Raw genomic sequence first — 20,317 nt, forward strand, 5'->3', positions numbered from 1 at the left:
CTTGCTTCAAAGTAGGAAAAGAAACTGAGCACAATGGGGTGACAGCTGAAGGGTGAAAGATGGGTGCAGCTGCAGGTGTGCTCCCCAGTCTTTGATATCTTCTCTTGAAGCATTTCTGGAGCCCTAGAATCATAGAGTCACAGAATCACAAAGGCTGGAGAAGACGACTAAGATCAGCTAGTGCAACCATCAGCCCAACTCACCATGCCCACTAACCATGACCCTCCCTGCCACCTCTACACGTTTCTTGACCTCCTTCAGGGATGGTGACTCCACCACCTCCTTTGGCAATCTGTTCCAATGCCTCACCACTCTTTCTGAGAAGAAATTTTTCTTAATATCCAACTTGAAGCAACTCCGCTGGTGCAACTTACAGCTATTACCTCTTGTCCATTAAAGTATGCAGCAGGGCCATAGTTTTGAGATGTAGTCCAGGGCATGTGTCTTTTGGAGGGACTTGTATGAGAGCCAAAGCTGAAAAGGTGACAAAACACAGTGTAGTGCTGCAGCAAGAACTCATGCTGTTTGGGCTCAGGATCCACATGAAGGTGGAGCAACCCAGGGATGTGGATGCAGAGAAATGGAGATCCAGTGAGATGAGGAGGTGGTTGTGGCCTGTGGACACTCACGCAGCTGCAGAATGAGCAGGAACAAACAGCTCCCCTGTACCAAGGCATGGAGGATGCCTGGGGCATGAGGAGGGAGGAGGAGACTGGGCAGAGATGTAGTTTGCTGCCCATGGTTGATGAGAGGGGGAGGCAGAGGGAGCAGAGAGAGCAGGCTCTGCCTTGGAAGTTCAGTGAGTGGAGTATGAGACAGGGAGCAATGGGATGTTAAAGTGGACTAGTTTTAGGAAGAAGAATTTTGTCCGTTTGCGTATTATTCTGACCCCTCATAACCAAGCTGATCCATAGGAGACAGTGCAGCCTGCTGATGGACAGACTTGAGTGCCTTATTCAAGTTAAATCATCAGATAGCTGCAGATGTAGCTGAGGAGGAAGGACAGATGGACAAAAGCAGGCTGGGAAGCTGAGGGTGGGTTTTTGAATGTGGATGGGGCATCTCATGGCTGAGCTGAGTGTGGCTGAAGGCTGGGGAGCAGTACTGCCAGCAGGACCTGGGGCAGCCTGGCTTCTCTTCACTCTGCTGCAGCTCTCCAGCTGACTTCCTTGCTTGGCTGGTAAATGTCCCATATTTTTGCCTGGCTGGGCACGAAGGGGGGGAAAAAAAGGCAAAAACTCCAAGAAAAAACAACCTCTGCCCTGCCAGACCAAAGCTGAAGTTATTTAGCGGGACCGTGGGCAAATTTAAATCATCCCAAGCATCCTGGTATAGTCTATTCTTAATACAAATTTGAAGGACATAGCACTCTGTGTAGCTGGAGACTGTGCTGGGATCAGGAGCTGTCCTGTGGCCTCTCTTTCAGCTCTCATAGGATCTGCTGAAGGAGAGGGCATCAGTCGCCTCAAAGAAGTGTGAAAAGTTGAAAATATAATGGTTGGTGTATGGAACTGAAACTGAGCCATGGGGAACTTGCCACAAGCACCATGCAGTGGCCCCTGGCTATTTAAAGCCCTGCTTGCACCCACTGTGCAGCTGGGCACCGAGGGCTGCCTGCATGCAGCTTGTGCTGCTGTACCATAGGGCTGTGGCCCTGCTGCAGGGCATCCCGCAGTCCACCACACCCCATTGGAAGGCAGTTGCCTCTGTGTTCCACTGCTGCAGTTTCTTCTGCAATCTGTCTCCAGGGCCTGCTTTCCCACCGCAAGATAGATTTCTAACCTAGCCTGGTTTGGTTTTATGGTCCCAAACCCAGGCTTTACTGCTCCAAGATAATCTGAGCAATTCCCTTCCTTCCTTTCTGTTGTTCCCCTGAGGTATTTATAGGCAGAACACTCATCCCCACAGAGCTGTCCTTCTCAGCTCCCCATATCTCCCATCTTGGATCTTTTAAACCATGTGATGGTGGCCTCAGAGCACTGCATGGTCCCTGGGAGATCAACCTCCCTAAACACCTCGTCCTGCAGCAGTGTTGTTCCAGGCACACTGCATGGATGGAAGCGGGCTATGCTTTTTTAACCAGTGTGGCTGATGCTGGTGACAGCACAGCGTGACTGGGTAGGAAGAGGCAGAGCTGGGGGGGCTGCTGGGGCACCCAGGGGCTGCCTGTCCTTCAGCTCCATCTGCCTCAGTGATGCCAGCTGGTGAAATCACACACGTTATTGCACAGATCTGACTTTCTGTGCCTTGGAAGAGGTCTCTGTGATAGTTGCAGGTTGTTTTCAATAGCTCTCAGCTTACAAGGTCTTTTATTGTTAAAAAAAAATTAAAGTAGTTAAAATTTGGATTAAATTAAACCAAGTGGGCTTTGTTCTCCCCTGGAAGCTGTTTATGTAACATCTGTTTTGAATAACTTTAAAGCTCAGTGCATCCCGACCCAAATAAAACGGTGAAACCCCAGTGCTTGTTGCGATGCTTCAGAAACATCAGCACGTGCACCCCTTCTGCTTGCCGTCATCCCACAGCCCCGGTGCTGTGCTGGGGCCAGCCCGCTCCGTGCAGCTAGCAGAGAGCAGGCAAAAACGTTCAGAAGCACCGTTACAAATCCCTGATTTTTTTTCCTCGGACAGAAAAAAAAAAGCACTGTTAATTACAGTTCTGGCATTAACACGCGGCGCTCTGCCTGCCGCCCGCCCGGCGGCTTTCCGCTGACCTCCACTGCCTCCTCCTCCTCCTCTTTATATATTCATGAAGCACAGGGACACAGCGGGTGGGGCGCGGATAAATAAAAGCTGAGTGAGCTGAAACTGCACACAGGAAGAGGAACTGTGCACGCGGTGACTCGCTGGGACGCAGCCCACCGCTTGACTGGGCCCCGCCAGCTCGCCGGAGAGACGAAAACCCCACTGCGGGGTGCGAGGAGTGGAGAGCTGTCCTGAGTGAGTCAGCCCAGGGATGAGGTGGTGCCTCTGGGAATAGCTTCTGTTTCCTCTGGTTCGGTGCCAGGCCCATGGCACGGCTGCTTGTGGGGCTGAGGAGCCCCAGCGGGAGCAGGGCTGGAGGAGACGCAGGGTGCTGTGTGTGTGCAGGGAGGTTAACGCGGGATGCACGTGGATTTCCACCGAAATACTCAGCCTTCCCCCAGCCTGCTTTGTTGCAGAGGGATGGGTGCAGAGGGTCACTGGCGCTGACGGATTATGTTGCAGCTGAGCTTTTTTGGGAAGGGTAGAGTTCTCCGAGTTCACATGTGCCTGTTGCCTGTGATCTCTTGCTGCTACCGTGGGCTCCCTCCCATTCTCTTTCCTTGGAGATCACAAGGAAGGGATGTGCCTCTGGGGCTGCAGTGGGGTTTCCATCTGTAAATTAACCCCACCAATAGGCATGCAACAAGGCTTTCTCCCAGCTGCAGGGAGCTAGCACCCGATCAACTCTGTGATTTGGCGCACCCTGTGCGATCACAGAAGTCCCTCAGGCACCTTGCCCCCTGCATCCTTGTTCTGAGAGGCTCTGTGCAATTTGCCAGCCTGCATCCCAACCTTACCAACTCCCAGCTCCAGGTCTGGGCCTTCCCCACACCACAGTTCTGTGTGATATAGCCTCTCCACTCCACCCTGCCTACCATCTTGCCACAAGCAAGCAGCATTGCAGGGGAGCATGTGAACGCAGCCCCTGCATATAGAGGACACTGCTACCAGATGCTCCCCCAGCACTGAGCATCCAATTAACCCACTTCTCCTGTAGGAAGGAGCAGCAGCTTCATGTCACAATGGGTTGCTGCTAAGATGTTGCCTCTGCCTTGTGCTAACACATTGATTTCCCCTTATGCACCAGGTGCAGCTCCAAGATGAAGACTCCATCTGGGCAAGGCATAAGGCTGGCGTGCCTTCTCCTCAGCTTGGCTTCCCTCTGCCTTCCTACCCCGCTCTGGGAGGACCGAGACTCCCTCATGCAGGAGGAGAAAGCCAGACTGACAGGTGGCAATTTGGTGCTGAGCGCCCAGGAGCAGCAGCTCAGCATGAAACTCATTAGCCTCAAGAAGAAGGAAATCGCAGCAGCCTTGAACACAGGGCAGTTCCCTCCAAGCATGCACTTCTTTCGGGCAAAAAGCCTCATTGAGCAGAGCACGGTGTTCAGCATCCTGAAGCGCATGCCAAAAGGTAGGTTTGGGCTTAACGACTGCTCATTGTACTCATCCTCTTCTTGCCTTCAGCTTTCTGTGCCAGAGCTGGGACAGAGCATGGGATGCAGCAGAGCTTTGACTGCAGATGGGCTTCCTAGAGCTGGGAATAGTGTTGGCTGGGTGGTGGGAGGAGCCCTGCCTCTCAGCTGGGGGCAGGGGGAGAGGAAGAGGTGGCTAGATTGCATGAATGCTCATTTCCAGCTATTGTGGCATTCACCAGAACTTGCAATATGGATCTTTCAGCCTTTGAAAGGCAAGGAAAGGGCAGAGGAAGTTAAGATGAAGACATCACAGTCATCTGTGTTCAACACAGTCCTTTATCCACAACAGACTCGCTACCATCCGAACATGCTCAGTACTCTGGGTTGCACTGAAAAGCGGGAGAAGATATTGCAGCCAAGTGGAAATCCAAACCACTGACACTGGGCAGCAGCAAGGCCGGAGTCTCCACTTCTCTGAGCTGCTGACAGTTCAGCGGAGAGGTCAAACTAATTCTTGGAGAAATAGCTTGACTCCTAGCTAGCTGCTTTCTCCCTCTGCATCTCTGGTTCAGTAAGGAAGCACTGAACAAGGTGCCTTCTTTAACTAAAGATAAGAGACAGTTGCAGCGAAAGTTGCCCATGCCTCTACAACTCTGAACATGTCCACCATTCCCGAAGGTCCCTTTTCAGATGTAGAGTCCCATGGCCTTGCCCGTATGACTGCCTGGAAACAGGTTGGTGATTCACTTGGAAAGACTTGGCAGTCAGATTTGTTTTTCATTTGGCAGGCAATGACACTGGGGTATGGATAAGAGCTGTCTGCTCACCATCCAGTGACTCCCTTCTGCTGTCCTGTGTGGGATAAGGCTCCTTGGCTTGCAGCATCCTAAGCAGTAACCGTAAGAGATTGGGATGCCAGAGTTGCCTTCATCTCTTCATTTTTGAACTGAGTAGTAAGGAATACAAAAGTTGTTCTCTTTTTGCCTCAAATTGAGTATCTTTGACACAAAGGGAGAATCAAAACAAAAATCTAACACCTTTCAACCCACTGTACAGTACAATAGGTTATCAATCTTTTCAGGAACTGTAGGTTTTAGGCTCAAAGTCGCATCCTTGTAATTGCTCAAGCAGGACCTCAGCCTTGATCAGAACCCCTAGGAATTACTGTTGTTTCAAGCACTATTGCCATTTCTTTTGCTTCTCACATAGGAAAAAGGGCAGCACTGTAAGTGGCAGGAGGATCTAGACAGCTGTGGCATGCATGTTCTACTGCTCTGGTGAGTGCAGTAGCTGCAGATGTTCAGCATCTTAGCTGTCAGACCCTCTATAGTGAGGGATTATAGAGGCTATGTATATGTTATAATCAGTTTACTACAGCTTAGAGTCTTGATGTTTCAGCTTGTCCATTCTCCCTTCACTCCTTAGGGCATCAAAGCTATTTAGATGATAACATCTCCCCTAGATTAATAGAGCACGTATCTGTAAGACTTCAGCTCTAAATTTTTCCCCTTTTCAAAGAAGGAGTTTACTTCGAGCATAAGAAGTCTCTGCAAAAAAGAGATGTCACCAAAATAAATGGATGGACTGAGGAAGGTGAGCATGAAGAAACTGCCTTAGCCAGGAAGGCTGGCAGTTGCCAATGAGCTGCACAGTAGCATGACAAAAGCCCATAGTCCTGGCCAGCAGCAGATGCACAACACAAGCAAGCATTCATGTGATAGGGGAAGTGAGTCTGATGGCAGTTCCCGACAGTGTCATGGTCTATGATTTTGACACGTGCCAGAGTTCCATAGAAAATGAAGGAAGAGATGCAGACTAGATGCAAGGATAGAGGCTGGGAGTCACAAAGCTGAGATATAGAGGGTGGCCCCAGGCCTGCCTAGCACACCTTGTGAATTGCTGTCTATTGCAAGAGCCCCTCTTTCAGTCAGCAGGGCCCAAGTTAGCTCTCAGTGAAGCCAGCCTGAAAGAACACTTTCTGTCACAGCGGGGAAGCAGAGCTCCCTGTTGCTCCCCCTGCCCATCACTGCCAGGGAGCTGTCAAGCTCTGCCTGCCCCATATCTCATACGAGCATCCCCAGCACAGGGAGGAAAGGCAGCACTCTCTCTGCAGGGAGAGGTCGGCCACAACCATCTGGAAACACTTCCACATGCCCCCAGATGGGCAAACTGAAACTCTCATGACGTTAAACCTCCTTTCCTTTGCTCCCAGAACATTATCTCATTTGGCTCACTTTCCCTCTCCCCAGGTGCTGTCCTACACCTGCACGACTATGCCATGCTGAGTGTGGACTGGCTGGTGTACAATGCCACCTATCTCCCTGACTGCTACATCTGCTTCACCCACACGGGCACTGTTCGGTTTCACTTTTCCAAGCCTCATCCTCCTCACCCAGTGCCGGCCCAGTGTTCCCAGTGGGTTTTGCTGGAGACTTATCGAAAACAGCTGCACAATGTGACTGAGTTCGATAACAGGTGAGCAAGCAGGAGGTGTGGGTGCTTCACAGTGACACTGCATGGCCAACTGGATTGTTCTGGTCCAACTTCCCCATTTACTTGTTGCTATGAAAGCAGAGGACTCTATTTCAAGCTGTGTGTACATAACAAGCAAACAGCAAAGAACTTGAGGCATTAAGTATTGCAACAAGAAGGAAATTGAGACTGTGGTCCAAAGAAGGACAATGAATCTGGTGAAGGGTCTAAACCACAAGTCTTAGGAGGAACAGCTAAAGGAAGAGGGATTGCTCAATCTGGAGAAGAGGAGGCTCAGGGGAGACCTTATAGCTCTCTACACCTCCCTAAAAGGAGGTTGTAGTGGAGCAGGTGTTGGCCTCTTCTCCCAGGTAACAGCAAGAGGATTAGAAGTAATGGTCTTAAGTTGCTTCACTGGAGGTTAAGGTTGGATATTAGGAAACATTTCTTCTCAGAAAGAGTGGAGAGGCATTGGAACAGGCTGCCCAGGGAGGTGTTGGGATCACCATCCATGGAGATGTTCAAGAAATATGTGGATTTGGCACTGAGTGACATGGTTAGTGAGCATGGTGATGATGGGTCAACAGTTGGACTCAATGATCGTAGAGATCTTTTCCAATCTTAACGATTCTATGACTCCAAGTACACCAGAATTAGAGGCTCCTATCTTTGAAGTTTTCTGTTGCACCTCTACTTTTGTCTGTTGTACAGACAGATTGAAGACAGTGGTTTAAGTTGTTTTATGTGACCTGCCTCACCCTCCCTCAGCACTCGAGCTGGATACTCTTCCAGCAGGGAACAGGGCTCCATGGGGAAGGACCTCACCTTGCCCACTGAGGTAACCACAAGGAAGGCAGACAACTGAGAGACTCAGTCTCAAGAGGGATCTCAGGCACTGAGGCATGCCAACTGCCCCCAGAAAAGGGGTTAGGTCTCAGCCAGGGCATTAGTTGAGCCAGTGAGCCCTACACACAGGTTCTGTGCCTGACAGCATACCCTCTGCTAGTAGAGCTCCTCTCCTCCAGGTCAGGTCTCCCATAGCCACCCGGGAGCATACAGCCCAGCCTGCACCCCCAGGCATCACTCACCATCCTGCAAGAGCCCCCTCCCTGCTGTCAGCCTTTCATCAGGACCAGGTGTGAGCAGACTGCCCAGCAGCCGCCTCACATTTAATGACTTACAGGTGGATGGGAATGGCTTGGCTCACCCTCCAGACATAGTAATAGGGAGACCAAGCCCAGTGTCGCCGTTCTGGGATTGTTCATCCTGTGACAAAGTCCTTCTGGAAGGCCAAGGGGAATGTGTGGTTCTGTGTTGTTTGAGGGTTAGATAGCACACACTAAATAATACGTGAAGGCAGACACTGAGTGATGAGGACAAAAAGAAATACTAAGTTGTGAGGTGGTCAAGGAGCACTACTGTCTGCTGGGCATGGGGAGACCGGGGTCCTGTGGAAAAAAATAGTGTGTGGTACAATGTAATTGAAGAGAGTATTGTGGAGCTGGCACACAAAGGGAAGGTGGATGAAGGTGACACAAGTGACCCTAACTATGTCACTTCCTAAGTTAAATTTTATGGTTTTGACTGTAGTGACCTGCAGTGAGAGTGTGTGCACGTGTGCTTCTGAATAGAGACCTCCTACGTCCATACCCCTCTGAATGGAAGCTATTGGGCTCTGTGATGCAGCATGGGAAGGAAGTCAGGCTGGAGGGTGAGGAGCTGTCAGGTCAGCTCCTGTCCTTCACAGGTCTTGGCACTTCCAAAATGGAAGGAGAAGGTAGTGCCAGGCTCAGGGCTTCCAGCCTTCCACATCCTAAGGCTCTACTGCTCTGACTCATGGTGGACAAAATAAGATCCAGTGAGAAGGCACTTATCCACATCTTCCAAAGAGAAAACTGGTTCCTCATTCCTTCCATTTCTTCTGGGAGTGATGAGGAAAGACCATGGCACCAGCACTCTTCAGCCCGACCAAGAGATTAGATGCAAGAGATTAGATGTCAAAACAGCTCCACTTTTTTAAAGCACAAGTAATTGCTCTGGGTACCTCAGACCCTTGCATAGACAAACCCATGAGTTGTATCTGGGTTTAGTTGCATTTATGTAGAGTGATGTCCCCTCCTGGCTGAGGCTATCAGCCATGGCACTGCATGGTCTCACAAAGGGCAGAAGGGGAAATCAAGGCAAAAACCAATGAAGTGATTTTCCTTGGCAAATGAGTGCTGCAGTCAAATACAAACACGGATTTCCCACATCCTCGGTACTCAGAGTTACATTGTTCTTTATTTCTTGCCTTTCTATACTCAATGCAAAGCTGTAAAGGAGTCAGTGCCCATAATGCACAAGCACAGGAACAGCAGCCGCTCTGAGGCACGTCCCCTCTTATTTTGATCTTATCCCTGGGTACTAGTCTGAGGGTTAGGAATGTTTTTGGCTGCCTGAAAATAGGTCTCTAGCCAGGAATTGGCCCCAATCTGTTCTGCTTCTCAGTTCCTGGAAACCCTCCCAGCCTCTCGAACATGTGCATCCCAGGCTACCTCTCTTCCTGCACTCCTCTTTGCCCTTGAGCACTGACAAGCTGAGGGGAAGCAGATGTCGGAGAGAGGAAGGGATGGATAGCTGGGTGATTTCAAGAAGCTACTGAGAGAGCATGGCATTTGGGAAGGAGTTCTCCTACAGGACGGTGTGGATCAGCAGATATGAAGGAACAGGGAGAATGTTTCCCAGAGGCTGCACTGCACCTCTCTTACCTTCCTGCATTCCTGGCCAGGAAGGCAAGAGGGTGGAAGGAAGCCACGTGACATGTCTGCTGTTTGTATTTTTGTGTACACTTACAGATATATATCCACATATACATGTACATTTATACGTGTATTGGAAGTAAGCCTTTTTGTTGGTTTGCCTTAAAAGAAGCTTTCGTCATTCATATCCAAAATGCAAGTCTTATGGGCTGAGACTTGAGAGTATCCTGTTACTGGTAAGCTTCCAAAAGGATGCTGTTGGGAGAATCAAGACACCACGGGTTAGGAGACAGAGAAAGGCAGGAAATTTTGCTTTGAGATTTAAAAGAATCCTCACTTATTTACTTGTCAATCAACTAGGATATTAGGAGAATGCCATTTTTGCCCTCAAAAGGCAACACAATCACCACAGTCTCTGAAGCGAGGGCTGACAATGGGCATGCCCCCAGATATTTAAGGGAAGCGGCGCTGACATGCCAGATATTTGTGAACCCCCCCCTGCCCGAGGGTGGGGGCCCTGCCCCCCAGCACAGCTCCCTGTCGCAAGGATGAAGTCATCTGTGAGCAAGCTGACATGCAGCTCGAGCTGCGGGAGAATCCCCTGGGCGCCAGCAGACCTCCATCACCTCCCCTCCGTGCCCTCCACTGCCTTATCTCAAGGAAAATAGGGCAGTAGACACACACAAAAAGTGTACACAAAGCCCCACCAGAGAAACAAAGCACTCCACTCTTTGTACAAGCCTCCCTTTGGGGAGAAAAGAGGGGAAGAGAAAGAGACAGAAAGCGAATGAGCCACATGTGACAGATGTTAGCCACTCTATTTAATGCACCACTGGAAGACATTCAGATACTATGGAGAGGAGCAGGCTATAATTACCCATGGAGGAGAGAAAAAGATGCTCTTTAAAAACAAGACAACAAACCATTCGCTTTTGCATTACATAGTTCAAGAAAGCAAAACAGATAGAAAACAGCAGGAAAAGAGAAAAGCAAAAACTTGGTTGAACATGAATAATCCTGAGCTGATTGTTTTTGTTGTGCCCCTTTGGGCATACGCATCGCAATAGCATCGTTCACTGCCTGTATGACATGACATGGAAGGCTATTTGTAGTCTGCACCTGATCACTGGCTGGGGTCCATTCTGGAAAACAAGCAAAAGTGGCTTTATGAAGCTTCGCTTCATCTGCATGAGCTCTACATGGCAAAAAATTATCAGCCTGAACCCTTAGGAGATTATCGGGTTATCAAGGCTGGGTCAGCACAGCACCATAAATCTTCAACAGTTATAGGGATCAATAATCAGTCTCAAAGGAAAGGGGATTATAAAAAAACGTTACTTGATTGATGTGCTTTTATGAGCAGGGTGGTGTGAGGATTTATAGCCCAAGAGCTGGGTAAACAACCTCAAGTCCATACAGATCGAGTTTAAAATGGGGCACGAGGTGGTGGGGAGCTGCCCTTCGGCCAGAGCTGGGGCGATGACAGCAGGGAGCACTGCCACATCTGTTTTCCCAGTGGCTTGCCAAGGTGCCTGGCTCTTCCCAAGCTGCATCTCCTCCAGCACACAATGCCTGAGCTCCTTACAGCTCTGGGGTGATGCTCCAGCATCTTCCCCTGAGCTGCAATGCCATAGCAGCACAGGGCATCACACTTGTGCCTCCCTGGGTCTGGCAGAGCTTCTCTGCCAAGCCACACTGCTCACTGGACTTATCTGGGGATGTCAGCCTTGTGTGATAATGCGGTAGAGACCCCACTCTAATGGACAGGAGGGGAAAGCAAAAGGTGCTCTGAATTTTCTGACTGGCTGTCGTTTCAAAACTCATCCTCAACATGATCCAAATATCTTTGCTTATGTACAGTTATGTTTCTGAAATAGTTCCCAGCAAAGAAATTCGCTGAGTGAAGAAGAAATGAAACCACAGCTGCAGGAATAGGGCCCTGAGGGAGGGGAACAGCAGCCAGCAGGCAGGTGCTGGGGAGTTGGCTCCATTGGAAGGTCGGGATGGAGGGATGAAAAAGGATGTCCCATGTCTCAGTTTATGGGTCTGGTCCAGGTCATGTCTGTGGGAGGGAGACTTCAAACACCGAACATTATTAAAAGAAAAAAAAGTAACTGCTATCAAGGGATGCCAGGTTTATTCCAGTGGTGAGGAAGAAAAGATCTCTGGTTCTCGAACGTTTCCTGTCTGCCTGTATAAATCTGGCACATTTTGATAAGAAGAAGGTACTGGGGAAAGTTACAGGTTAGAAATCACGACGATGGTGGTCTTGGCATATTGTGGAGACTGCCAAGTGAACAGATGGACAGGTGTCAAAATATTTCACATGCATTTAAGACGCTTGGGAGAATATATGGTCTGCAGAAGTAACATACTAGCCTACTTTGAGATTAAGAATACTCCTGGGTAACAGAGTGCAATTCTTAGGACAGAAAAAAACATCATGCTTGCTTTTCTAAGTCTTGTTACTTCTAAAATCATAGGATCATTGAACCTTAGAACCATAGAGTTATTTGAGTAGGAAGGAACATTTAAAGACCATCTGGTCCAACTCTTCTGTGGTGAACAGGGACACCCACAGTTCCATCAGGTTGCTCAGAGCCCCATCCAGCCTGACCCTGGGTGTCTCCGGGGACAGGGCATCCACCACCTCTCTGGGCAACCTGTGCCAGTGCTTCACTGCCCTTATTGTAGAAAACATCTTTATATCCAGTCTAAATCTCCCCTCTTTTAGTTTGAAACTATGTTCCTCAATGAACACATCCCTCTTTTTGCACATCAAAAGTCAGCTGACTTCCCTGCTCTCCTGATTCCTTTCTTCTTCCCTTTCCCCTTTTCTGCAGCTTGCTGAGGAACTTGACCCTGGTGACGGATGCCCCAGAGCTGGCCTACCCTTCCCAGGCTTTCATCTGGAAACGGTTTGAAGAAGTCTTTCTCATCGCTTCTGGACTTATCTGCTATGCACCTGTGTTCAAGGCCTATTTCTACCAGGGGCTGCTGGAGCTCTATGAGGATAACATACAATATGTTGAGATAAGAGCTATCCTGCCTCCGGTACGTATTTTTTGGCTTCTCTAGTATTCCTTTAAGTCTTTATTTATCCAAAACTTTTCTCAAGCCCTAGCTTGAATTTAGTTTCTGGACGTTTGCCTACCTGGCCTTGTCAGGACACTGGAAGAGCTTTATCATATTCAAAGGTCTTTGCAGGAGATTTGCATGCTCAAGGGCTTGGAGATGAGAGCCACTTTGTTCTTAATGGTTAAGGAAGATACCAACTGTGGCAACAGTACAAACTGCCTTGTACCATCTGTCTGGAGCTGTGTCTGATCTTGCTGGTTGGGAAGACGCAGCTCGGCTCAGTCTGTGCCAGAATCACCTGTTCTGGAATACCTTCCCACCTGAAGCAGAGACTTCTTCTGGAACAGCTGCATCATTTTAAATTTATGGCTTATTTCAGAATGAAATATCTGAGCAGGATACTACACCAACTGCAAAATGTAGTCTTCCACAGCAAACAACCTAAAATGCTGAGTAGGAGATCCTCCTTGCATTGCTGTTAGTGTTGAAGTCTGCTGGTGACAAGTCAGACTTCCTCCTGAGAGCCAGCCAGGCCATCACCTTCACCAGCACTCTGTACCCACTGCACCTGCAGCAGATCCCCCTGCTCAGTGACCATTTCCATTTCCCAGACACATTTTCCATCCAGCCCTTTAAGCAGAATGTGAGAGGGAGAGCGAGGCAGCTGCACGCCTGGGGGCCCTCTACCATGCTGGGGCAATAGCACCCGCGCTGCAGGAGCTTGCCTCGCAACAAAACCTGCCAGGAGCGATCACTGAAGTAAAGTAAATGAAAGCCAGGATTTAGCACGAAACAGCAAACACTGCAGAAAAGCCCCCCAGCTGTGTTTGTAAGTTCAGCTGTGCAAAGCCTCAGCTTTCCTTGGGCAGAGGCAGTGTCACTGTGATATCTGCAGCCATGCAGGCACTGGTGAGGAGATGGCAGGAGGTGATGGGGCATCGAGCTTAGTGGTGACAGCACAAGGCAGCAGCACAGAGGGCTGGGCGTGGGGAAACTTGCTTCCTGTAGCACGTACTGGGGAGGAATATTGTTCCTTCTCCTAATAAGACCTCTAACTCCTGCTTGCCATGTGCTTCTGGCCCACAGGTGTACGAGCTCAACGGCACTCAGCACAACAAGTCCTGGTCAGTGGCAGCCTACCAGGAGGTGAGCAGGAGGTTTGTGCAGGAACACCCCGACTTCCTCGGAGCAAAGGTTATCTTCGCAGCACACAGGTAGAAAACAAGAGCTATCCAACTAGGACTTTCTGAGAAATTGGGATGGAAACACTGCCATCACTTAGAGGTGCCACACCTGCAGTTTTCCCCTGGGGATGAGAAGTCCTCTATATAAGACTGCATATGTGTGAAACAGCTGGGATCAGCCCATGGCATGTGCCTGCACGATGAGCATCTGTGTCGAGCCCCCGCACGCAGGAATTGAGCAAGGGGAAGGCTTTCACATGGTCACACACCATCCTGTTGGGGCTGAGAAGGGATGGCAGTGCCCGAGTATGGGCACAGGGCATGGCAGGTCCTTAGAGGGCCCTGTGAGTGCTGTTCCCTGGCAGCCTACATACGCTATGTTCATGCTGCTGCTCGCAGGCAGGCACAAGGCTGTTCTCCAAGTCATCCAGATGCCAAAAAGTCACGTGAGGTCATCCTGAGCAAACACAACATACCTCTCAGTGGCGCTTACTCACTTTGTCTCAGCACTATGTGGTTTCCAGTTTAGAGCTGGCTTGCCTCTGACCAGCGTGGGTATGGACAGAGCCCCTCTGGAAAATTCACTTTGAGGTGCAAGTCCAACAGGGCTGGATGAAAGCTAAATTTAAAACTACTGAAACACAGCTGCTGTCCCAACTCCCAGTAAAATGGTAGAGAGGCAACAACAACAAAAACACTGTTTCTCTCCATGCTGCAGTGATTCACTTGGTGTAAAAGAAAAGCTAGTGAGTGTTAGCCAAGCATGCCTCACCTCAAGCGACAGAATTGCCTAGCCAGGCATTTCCTGGTCATTCAGAGGTTTCCTTTCATAATATCGATTTTCTACTGCTGTTACTCTGGAGACCCGAAGCTGGCTGTCAGATTCAGGAGAAACTTGGCATTTTGGAAATAGCCCTGAGGGTCCCGGTTCACAGTTCAGACAACCCCAAAGAAGGCAGGCCTGCGGATGTGAGCCTGCTCATTGCTTTCTCTCTTGCGCTCTTTAGGATGCTGAATGCTTCCCAGATAAAAGAAGCCATCATCACCGCCATGGAACTCAGAGCCCACTTTCCAGATACCCTGGCAGGCTTTGACTTGGTAACTGAATTTCTTCTGTGTCTTTGAGTTAACCCCTAAAGGTGCAATGTAACTATGTGAGAATATAGCCATGTGTTATTATTACCAGAGCCAGGTCCTCTTACACTGTACTGAAATCATTGTAAACAAGTCAAAAACCCTCTAGCTAAGGATACAGCTGGCAGTAATTGACCAAAAAAAAAAAATCTCCAAACCCTGAAAGAACCAGCCCCGTAGCTCCCACTCTGAACACACCATGCGGTGTTTTCCAGCTGTAGGACCCACCACCTTCCAGGGTATGTTCAAAAACACTGTGTTTTGCTTTCTCCTCTCCAGGTTGGCAATGAGGATGAAGGCCATTCTTTATGGGAGCTGAAGGATGTCCTGACCATCCCGTATTCTCTAGGGGTTGACCTGCCTTACTTCTTCCATGCTGGAGAGACAGGTAAGCATGAGGACTCAAGGTCTGTTACTGCTTACAGCCTGGCTATAGTAAGATGGTGGGGGTGTGTGTCGTGTTTTCCCTGTGCTTCTCCGCAGCACCAGCTCATGCTGTAGCATTCCTGCATGGTGCCTCCACTACCTGTGTATATTTCACGTTGGTCAGTATCACTGTCCTGAGTGTAACGTGCAGTCACCCTGCAAGAGCTACTGCTGCTCCCAACACATCCTAACTATGCACGACACTTGTGTCTGACTACTACACTGCACTTATTAAATGTCAACATCTACAGAGAAAATGTCTAAATCTTAACCAGTCATCCTGGGCTCCCTTCACATCCACAATTCTAAGGTGTGCTCATCCCAATGCTCAGCCATTCCCTAGAAATAAGTACTTCTCTCCCTTGTCTATGAGCAGAGATCAACACAATTAGCTGAGCAGTAAGAGAAATACTGAGGACATTCACAGCCAGGTGAGATGAGTGGCTCTCTTGATGCTGAGCAATGCTATGGGCAGATCTGAATTCCCATCTCACTGAAAATGCAAAGTTGGAACTCAGAGCATGAGCAATTCCTTCACCTTGCAACCAAGATGTGTTAAGAAAACCACCTAGCAGTTTGAGAAGATTTCCTTGTAGCACTGCAGTGATTCTTGCCTGTCTCTGTTCAGACTGGCAGGGCACCTCTGTAGACAATAATGTGCTGGATGCTCTGCTACTGAATACAAGCCGGATTGGCCATGGACTTGCCCTCACTAAACACCCAGCAGCCAAAAATTTGTCTCTGAAGATGGATATTCCTGTAGAAGTCTGTCCCATCTCCAACCAGGTATGTTGCTAAAAGCTTAGGTCTGGGGGCTGGGACATTGGAATGGTATCTGCCATAGCAGAGGTACAACAAGGAGCTGGGGGAAGGCAGCTGTTTTGTTGTATCCAGGTTGGCTCAGTTCCCTTTGCAGCACGTTACACTGCAGTCTCCTATATAGATGTATGCTGCATGAGCATACAGCTGGCAACACTGGTTAGCTCAAAAGCGCTTAAATTCATATCCAGGGAAGCCTGGAAAGGCAGTCCTCTTGGTGGAGATGAGGCCCAGAGCCAGCAGGGTGCCTAAAGAGACATATTGGGAAATTCTTTAGGGCCAGGAAGGATGGAAGAGCCAAGATAGCACCTGGAAGTCCTTTTGATTTGGTAGAATTCATAGCCAGGGGAACTCTTTTGACACATATTATTACTATGATGCACGTTGTCTCCTGGACACAGGAGGATGGATGCTCAAGATGGGGAGATGCTGGAGTGGGACTTGAGGGAGAGGACCCTCACACTAGCTCCAGGTGCTCCAGGCTAGGTGTCAAGGCAAAGATGTAACCAAAAGACTGCTCCTTGAAATAATCACATTTAAATTATCATACATAAACAGATGTTTTTCATACTGCTAGCCTTGACTTGTGGTGATTAATTTAAGAAACCAATCTCCTCATGTGGTCAATGGAGAAAAGAAGGCTCCTCCTGCAGCAATCCAGAGCACAATGCCTAATATGCTTTGAACAGCCCTCAGTCTCCTCCCCAGTGTCTGCCTGCTGACCTGAGCATCTATATCATGTATGTGGTGTGATAGGTGCAAATGTGTCTACAGCATACGATGTTGTCTTCCCACCAAGGTGCTGCTGCTAGTGTCTGACTTGCGAAGCCACCCTGCAGCCAATCTCATGGCTGAAGGGCACCCCGTTGTGGTCAGTCCTGATGACCCCTCTATCTTTGGGGCAAAGGGTGTCTCCTATGACTTCTACGAGGTGTTCATGGCTATTGGAGGGATGAAAGCCGACTTGAGGACCTTGAAACAACTTGCGCTCAACTCCATAAAGTGAGTTTCTCATTTCCCTCATCTAGCCATAGCAATGCTGAGGAACATCAGCCTTCTCTCAGAAAACCCACCTGTTGGGTGAATACCCCAAAAGAATAGTACAACCACAGAATAATGAAGGTGGGCAGTATATTTTCATATGGCTTATCCAGATGGTAGAAAGACAACCAGTAAATTAGGAAGAGCTCACCTGGAACTCCACAGGGGAGGGATCTCCAACACGAAACCCTTCCCTAGTGCTGATCAGCCCTTAAATGGGGTCTGGGAGAGGTGGAACCAGACTACACCCCTCCCAGTCACACAGTGCATTGCCTTCACCTGTGTTCCTGCAGCTGACTCAGTGCTCACCTCAGCTGATCAATCAGTGGTTCAGGCTGTGATTCAACAGTTCCCATACGCCACCTCATATGGGTTTTGGTCACAATCTCCTCTGCCACGCCAATGGATCTTCTGTTCATCCAAAGCCCCCTCTACAAGTATTCTCCAGGAGAAGGACACAGGAACCCCTCGTCCATGCCCTTGAGTGCCTTTCTTTGTTCCACTGTCTCCCTTTTGTTCCATCCTTTGCAAAGTTTCCTCCCCTGGGTAGGGGAGAAATGTTACATCCTTGGACCATTTGCCTATTTCTGCTTGAATTTGACCTGTTCTGACATTTGTGATGACCCAGTGGGGAAACACAGGAAAACAATTTACCAGTTTGCAGTTTGGCTGCATTTAACCACTTTTTCTGTTTACCCAGACAGTTGTGAATGTCTCAAAATAGTTTGACTATGGTGCCCAGGGCCTTTCTCTGCATTCCTAGAATTCTGTCTGCTTGCCAAATCCCATGCCAGTCCCAAATCCCCGCATAGGCAGGGAGACAACAAACACTCCTATTTCCTACCGATTTGGATCGACTCCAAGGGACATCTCAAAGCGGCAGCAGAGCTAACTGTTCTGTATGAGGCACTGGGTACTGCTCAGAGCTTGAGCGGGTGTGTTCTCGTGGTGCAGCATTCAGCAGCTGCTGAAATGTCTGCGACACAGTGTTACACTGAGCAGTGTAGGTATGTCCCCAAAGGGTTAATCTGCTGCTGCTTCCTGCCTTTTCATTGCGGTCACTGATCTTGGAATAGCTGCCTCCTTGACTCCTGTCTGATACAGGCTTTTCAACTTGCAGATACAGCGCCATGCTACTGGATGAGAAAGCCAAGGCCAGAGAGGTCTGGCAGAAAAAATGGGACCAATTTGTGGCTGATCTCACTGATAGCTTGTTGATGGAGCTTTAGAGGGGAGAAGACCCGTTTCAGAAGGCATTTGGCAAGCCAGAGAAAGCCAGGCTTGTTGCTGGGAGGCAGCCTGCTTCTTCCACGTGACTTGAGCACATGAAGAAACCTCTACATCTCAGCCAGCCCTGGGCAATGTGGTTAAGCTGAGCTTAATGCTAGGAATGAGCTGCACTATCCTGGAGAAGTCGAGGGACAGAGGTAAAATGGAGCAGCGAGCCTCTGTAACAACACCAGCAGAATATGCCATTCAAAATAGTCAAAACAATTAAAAGTTGATGACCAAATCCTGACACCCTTATTCAGGAAAAACATGCCTTCTAATTAGACTTAAGGGGTGACAGCCAACATGAGGCTGAATTTTGCCTTACTGTTACAAAATGCAGACCTTGTCCAGAAAGAAGCTAAGACAAACATCCAGCCATTTGGGCCACTGACCTTCAGGAGAGCAAGGACTGAAAATGACTCTTGTTATGTTTAACCCTGGGACTGCTGCCAAAATAACACTGCTGGGTCGAAGAACCAGTCATAAGTTTGACGTCTGCTATTTCAGGACCTACCATGGCTGGAAACAAGCAGATGGGACCATACAAATGTTCCCAGACTGTGTAAGCCTGGTTGCACAGAGATCAGAAGGCCAGCAAGTGGTGCCTCATTTGCCCGTGGTTGTTTTCTTTTCTCTTCCCTGCAGAAACCCTTCCTGTCCTCTGGTCACAGGGAAGATAAACACTTTTCACCTGAGAAAACCCACCCTGGCTTCCTAGCTCCTGTTTGACTAAACACTCATCCTGTCCTGCAATGTGTTAACACAGGTTCTGAATTTATAGGAAGTGTCTTTTGATATCAAGAGGTTCCACTACTGGCCTTTGTTGCTGAAACCAGGCCTGATTCAGCCCATTCACCTCGGTGATATTCACCTCGGTGAGAACTAATCTCATGCTGTGCGTATCCAATACATTCATTTGGATCTTTGCAGTTACCAGTACTTTCACTAAAAAGTATTACAGCAGCTACACAGCAAATTGAGCCTAGACAAATGGATTCCCTTGGTTAACAAGTTCAAAAAATATCAGAGAAAGAACTAGTTTCAGGGAGATTAAAAAAAAATTTCTTCATCAGGATGCTAAATAAATCCAGCAAAATCCTGTATTATACACACCCCAGGCACAAGCCAGGATCAACCAATATCTCTCTGGCATTAGCACAATTGCCCTGGTTTATAGCAGCCAAGGGAGATCTTATAAATGTGCCTTCTCCTCAGAGCCCAAAGATTTGTGTGGACAGTTGTTTCCTGATCTGACCAGCTTGGGCAAATTGGCTCCCTTTAAACATCCTGCTAATTGTCCCAAGCCACCTGGTTGTTGTTTTTTTCCACTAACCTTGGTTAAAACACCTTAGCAGGAGACAAATATACCCACTACAGAAGTGGATCAGACTGTGCAGCCCGTGTATCCCTTGTGCCCTTGTGTGCTCCATGTTAAGTGGCCCACATTTCACATGCTTAAAGCTTCTGTCTAGTAATCCAAGGCAAAACCAACAAAAACTCACTGCAAACTGAAGGCAGCTGGATTGCAGAAGCCAGCAAGGCAAGCCACTGAAAGCAGAAGTAAAAGCCAGTCACACACTGCATGGAGTGGGTGGGCTCTGAGCTGGGCTCTCTTGGGCCTTTCCAACCAGCTGCCTTCAGCTCCAGCTCCACCCACACGACCCACACCTTCCCCTTATCCCCCCACAGCTGATCTTCACTTTTCAGCCTTCTGTGGGCCTCCAATACACATTTGTCCATGGGACGAGCTTTATACTGGAAAAGGAGCTACTGTAGAAGCACCTTTCCTCCTTTTCCTCCTCCATGGGTATAGTGTGCAGAGCTGAGTCTGAAGTCCCTGATGCAAGCATTCCTTTCAGTCCCATAATAACTGCTGCCTGGGAAAATGTCTAACGTCTAATCCTGCCGAGGAAAGCTGTTGCAAACTGTTAGGATGACTGCTCACCAGTGACCTAAAGTCAAGTCCCTCTGAGTCCCCTCGATATTTCAGCT

General features: G+C 48.9%; 1 protein-coding gene across 1 annotated transcript; it reads left to right on the top strand.

The window, feature by feature from the left end:
- The first annotated feature begins 2,836 nt into the window (after positions 1-2,836).
- Positions 2,837-19,218, top strand: ADA2 (adenosine deaminase 2). Its single transcript, XM_065741150.1, has 10 exons — positions 2,837-2,939; positions 3,832-4,157; positions 6,411-6,636; positions 12,215-12,425; positions 13,536-13,663; positions 14,641-14,731; positions 15,047-15,155; positions 15,822-15,979; positions 16,812-17,014; positions 18,174-19,218. The coding sequence occupies exons 2-10, from the start codon at positions 3,845-3,847 to the stop codon at positions 18,280-18,282; spliced, it is 1,548 nt and encodes a 515-aa protein (XP_065597222.1). The 5' UTR covers positions 2,837-2,939; positions 3,832-3,844; the 3' UTR covers positions 18,283-19,218.
- The last annotated feature ends 1,099 nt before the right edge of the window (positions 19,219-20,317 follow it).

Source organism: Cyrtonyx montezumae, unplaced genomic scaffold (genome assembly GCF_038088225.1).
Source record: "Cyrtonyx montezumae isolate F1298 unplaced genomic scaffold, pur_monq_1.0 scaffold_3, whole genome shotgun sequence".
Classification (NCBI taxonomy): domain Eukaryota; kingdom Metazoa; phylum Chordata; class Aves; order Galliformes; family Odontophoridae; genus Cyrtonyx; species Cyrtonyx montezumae.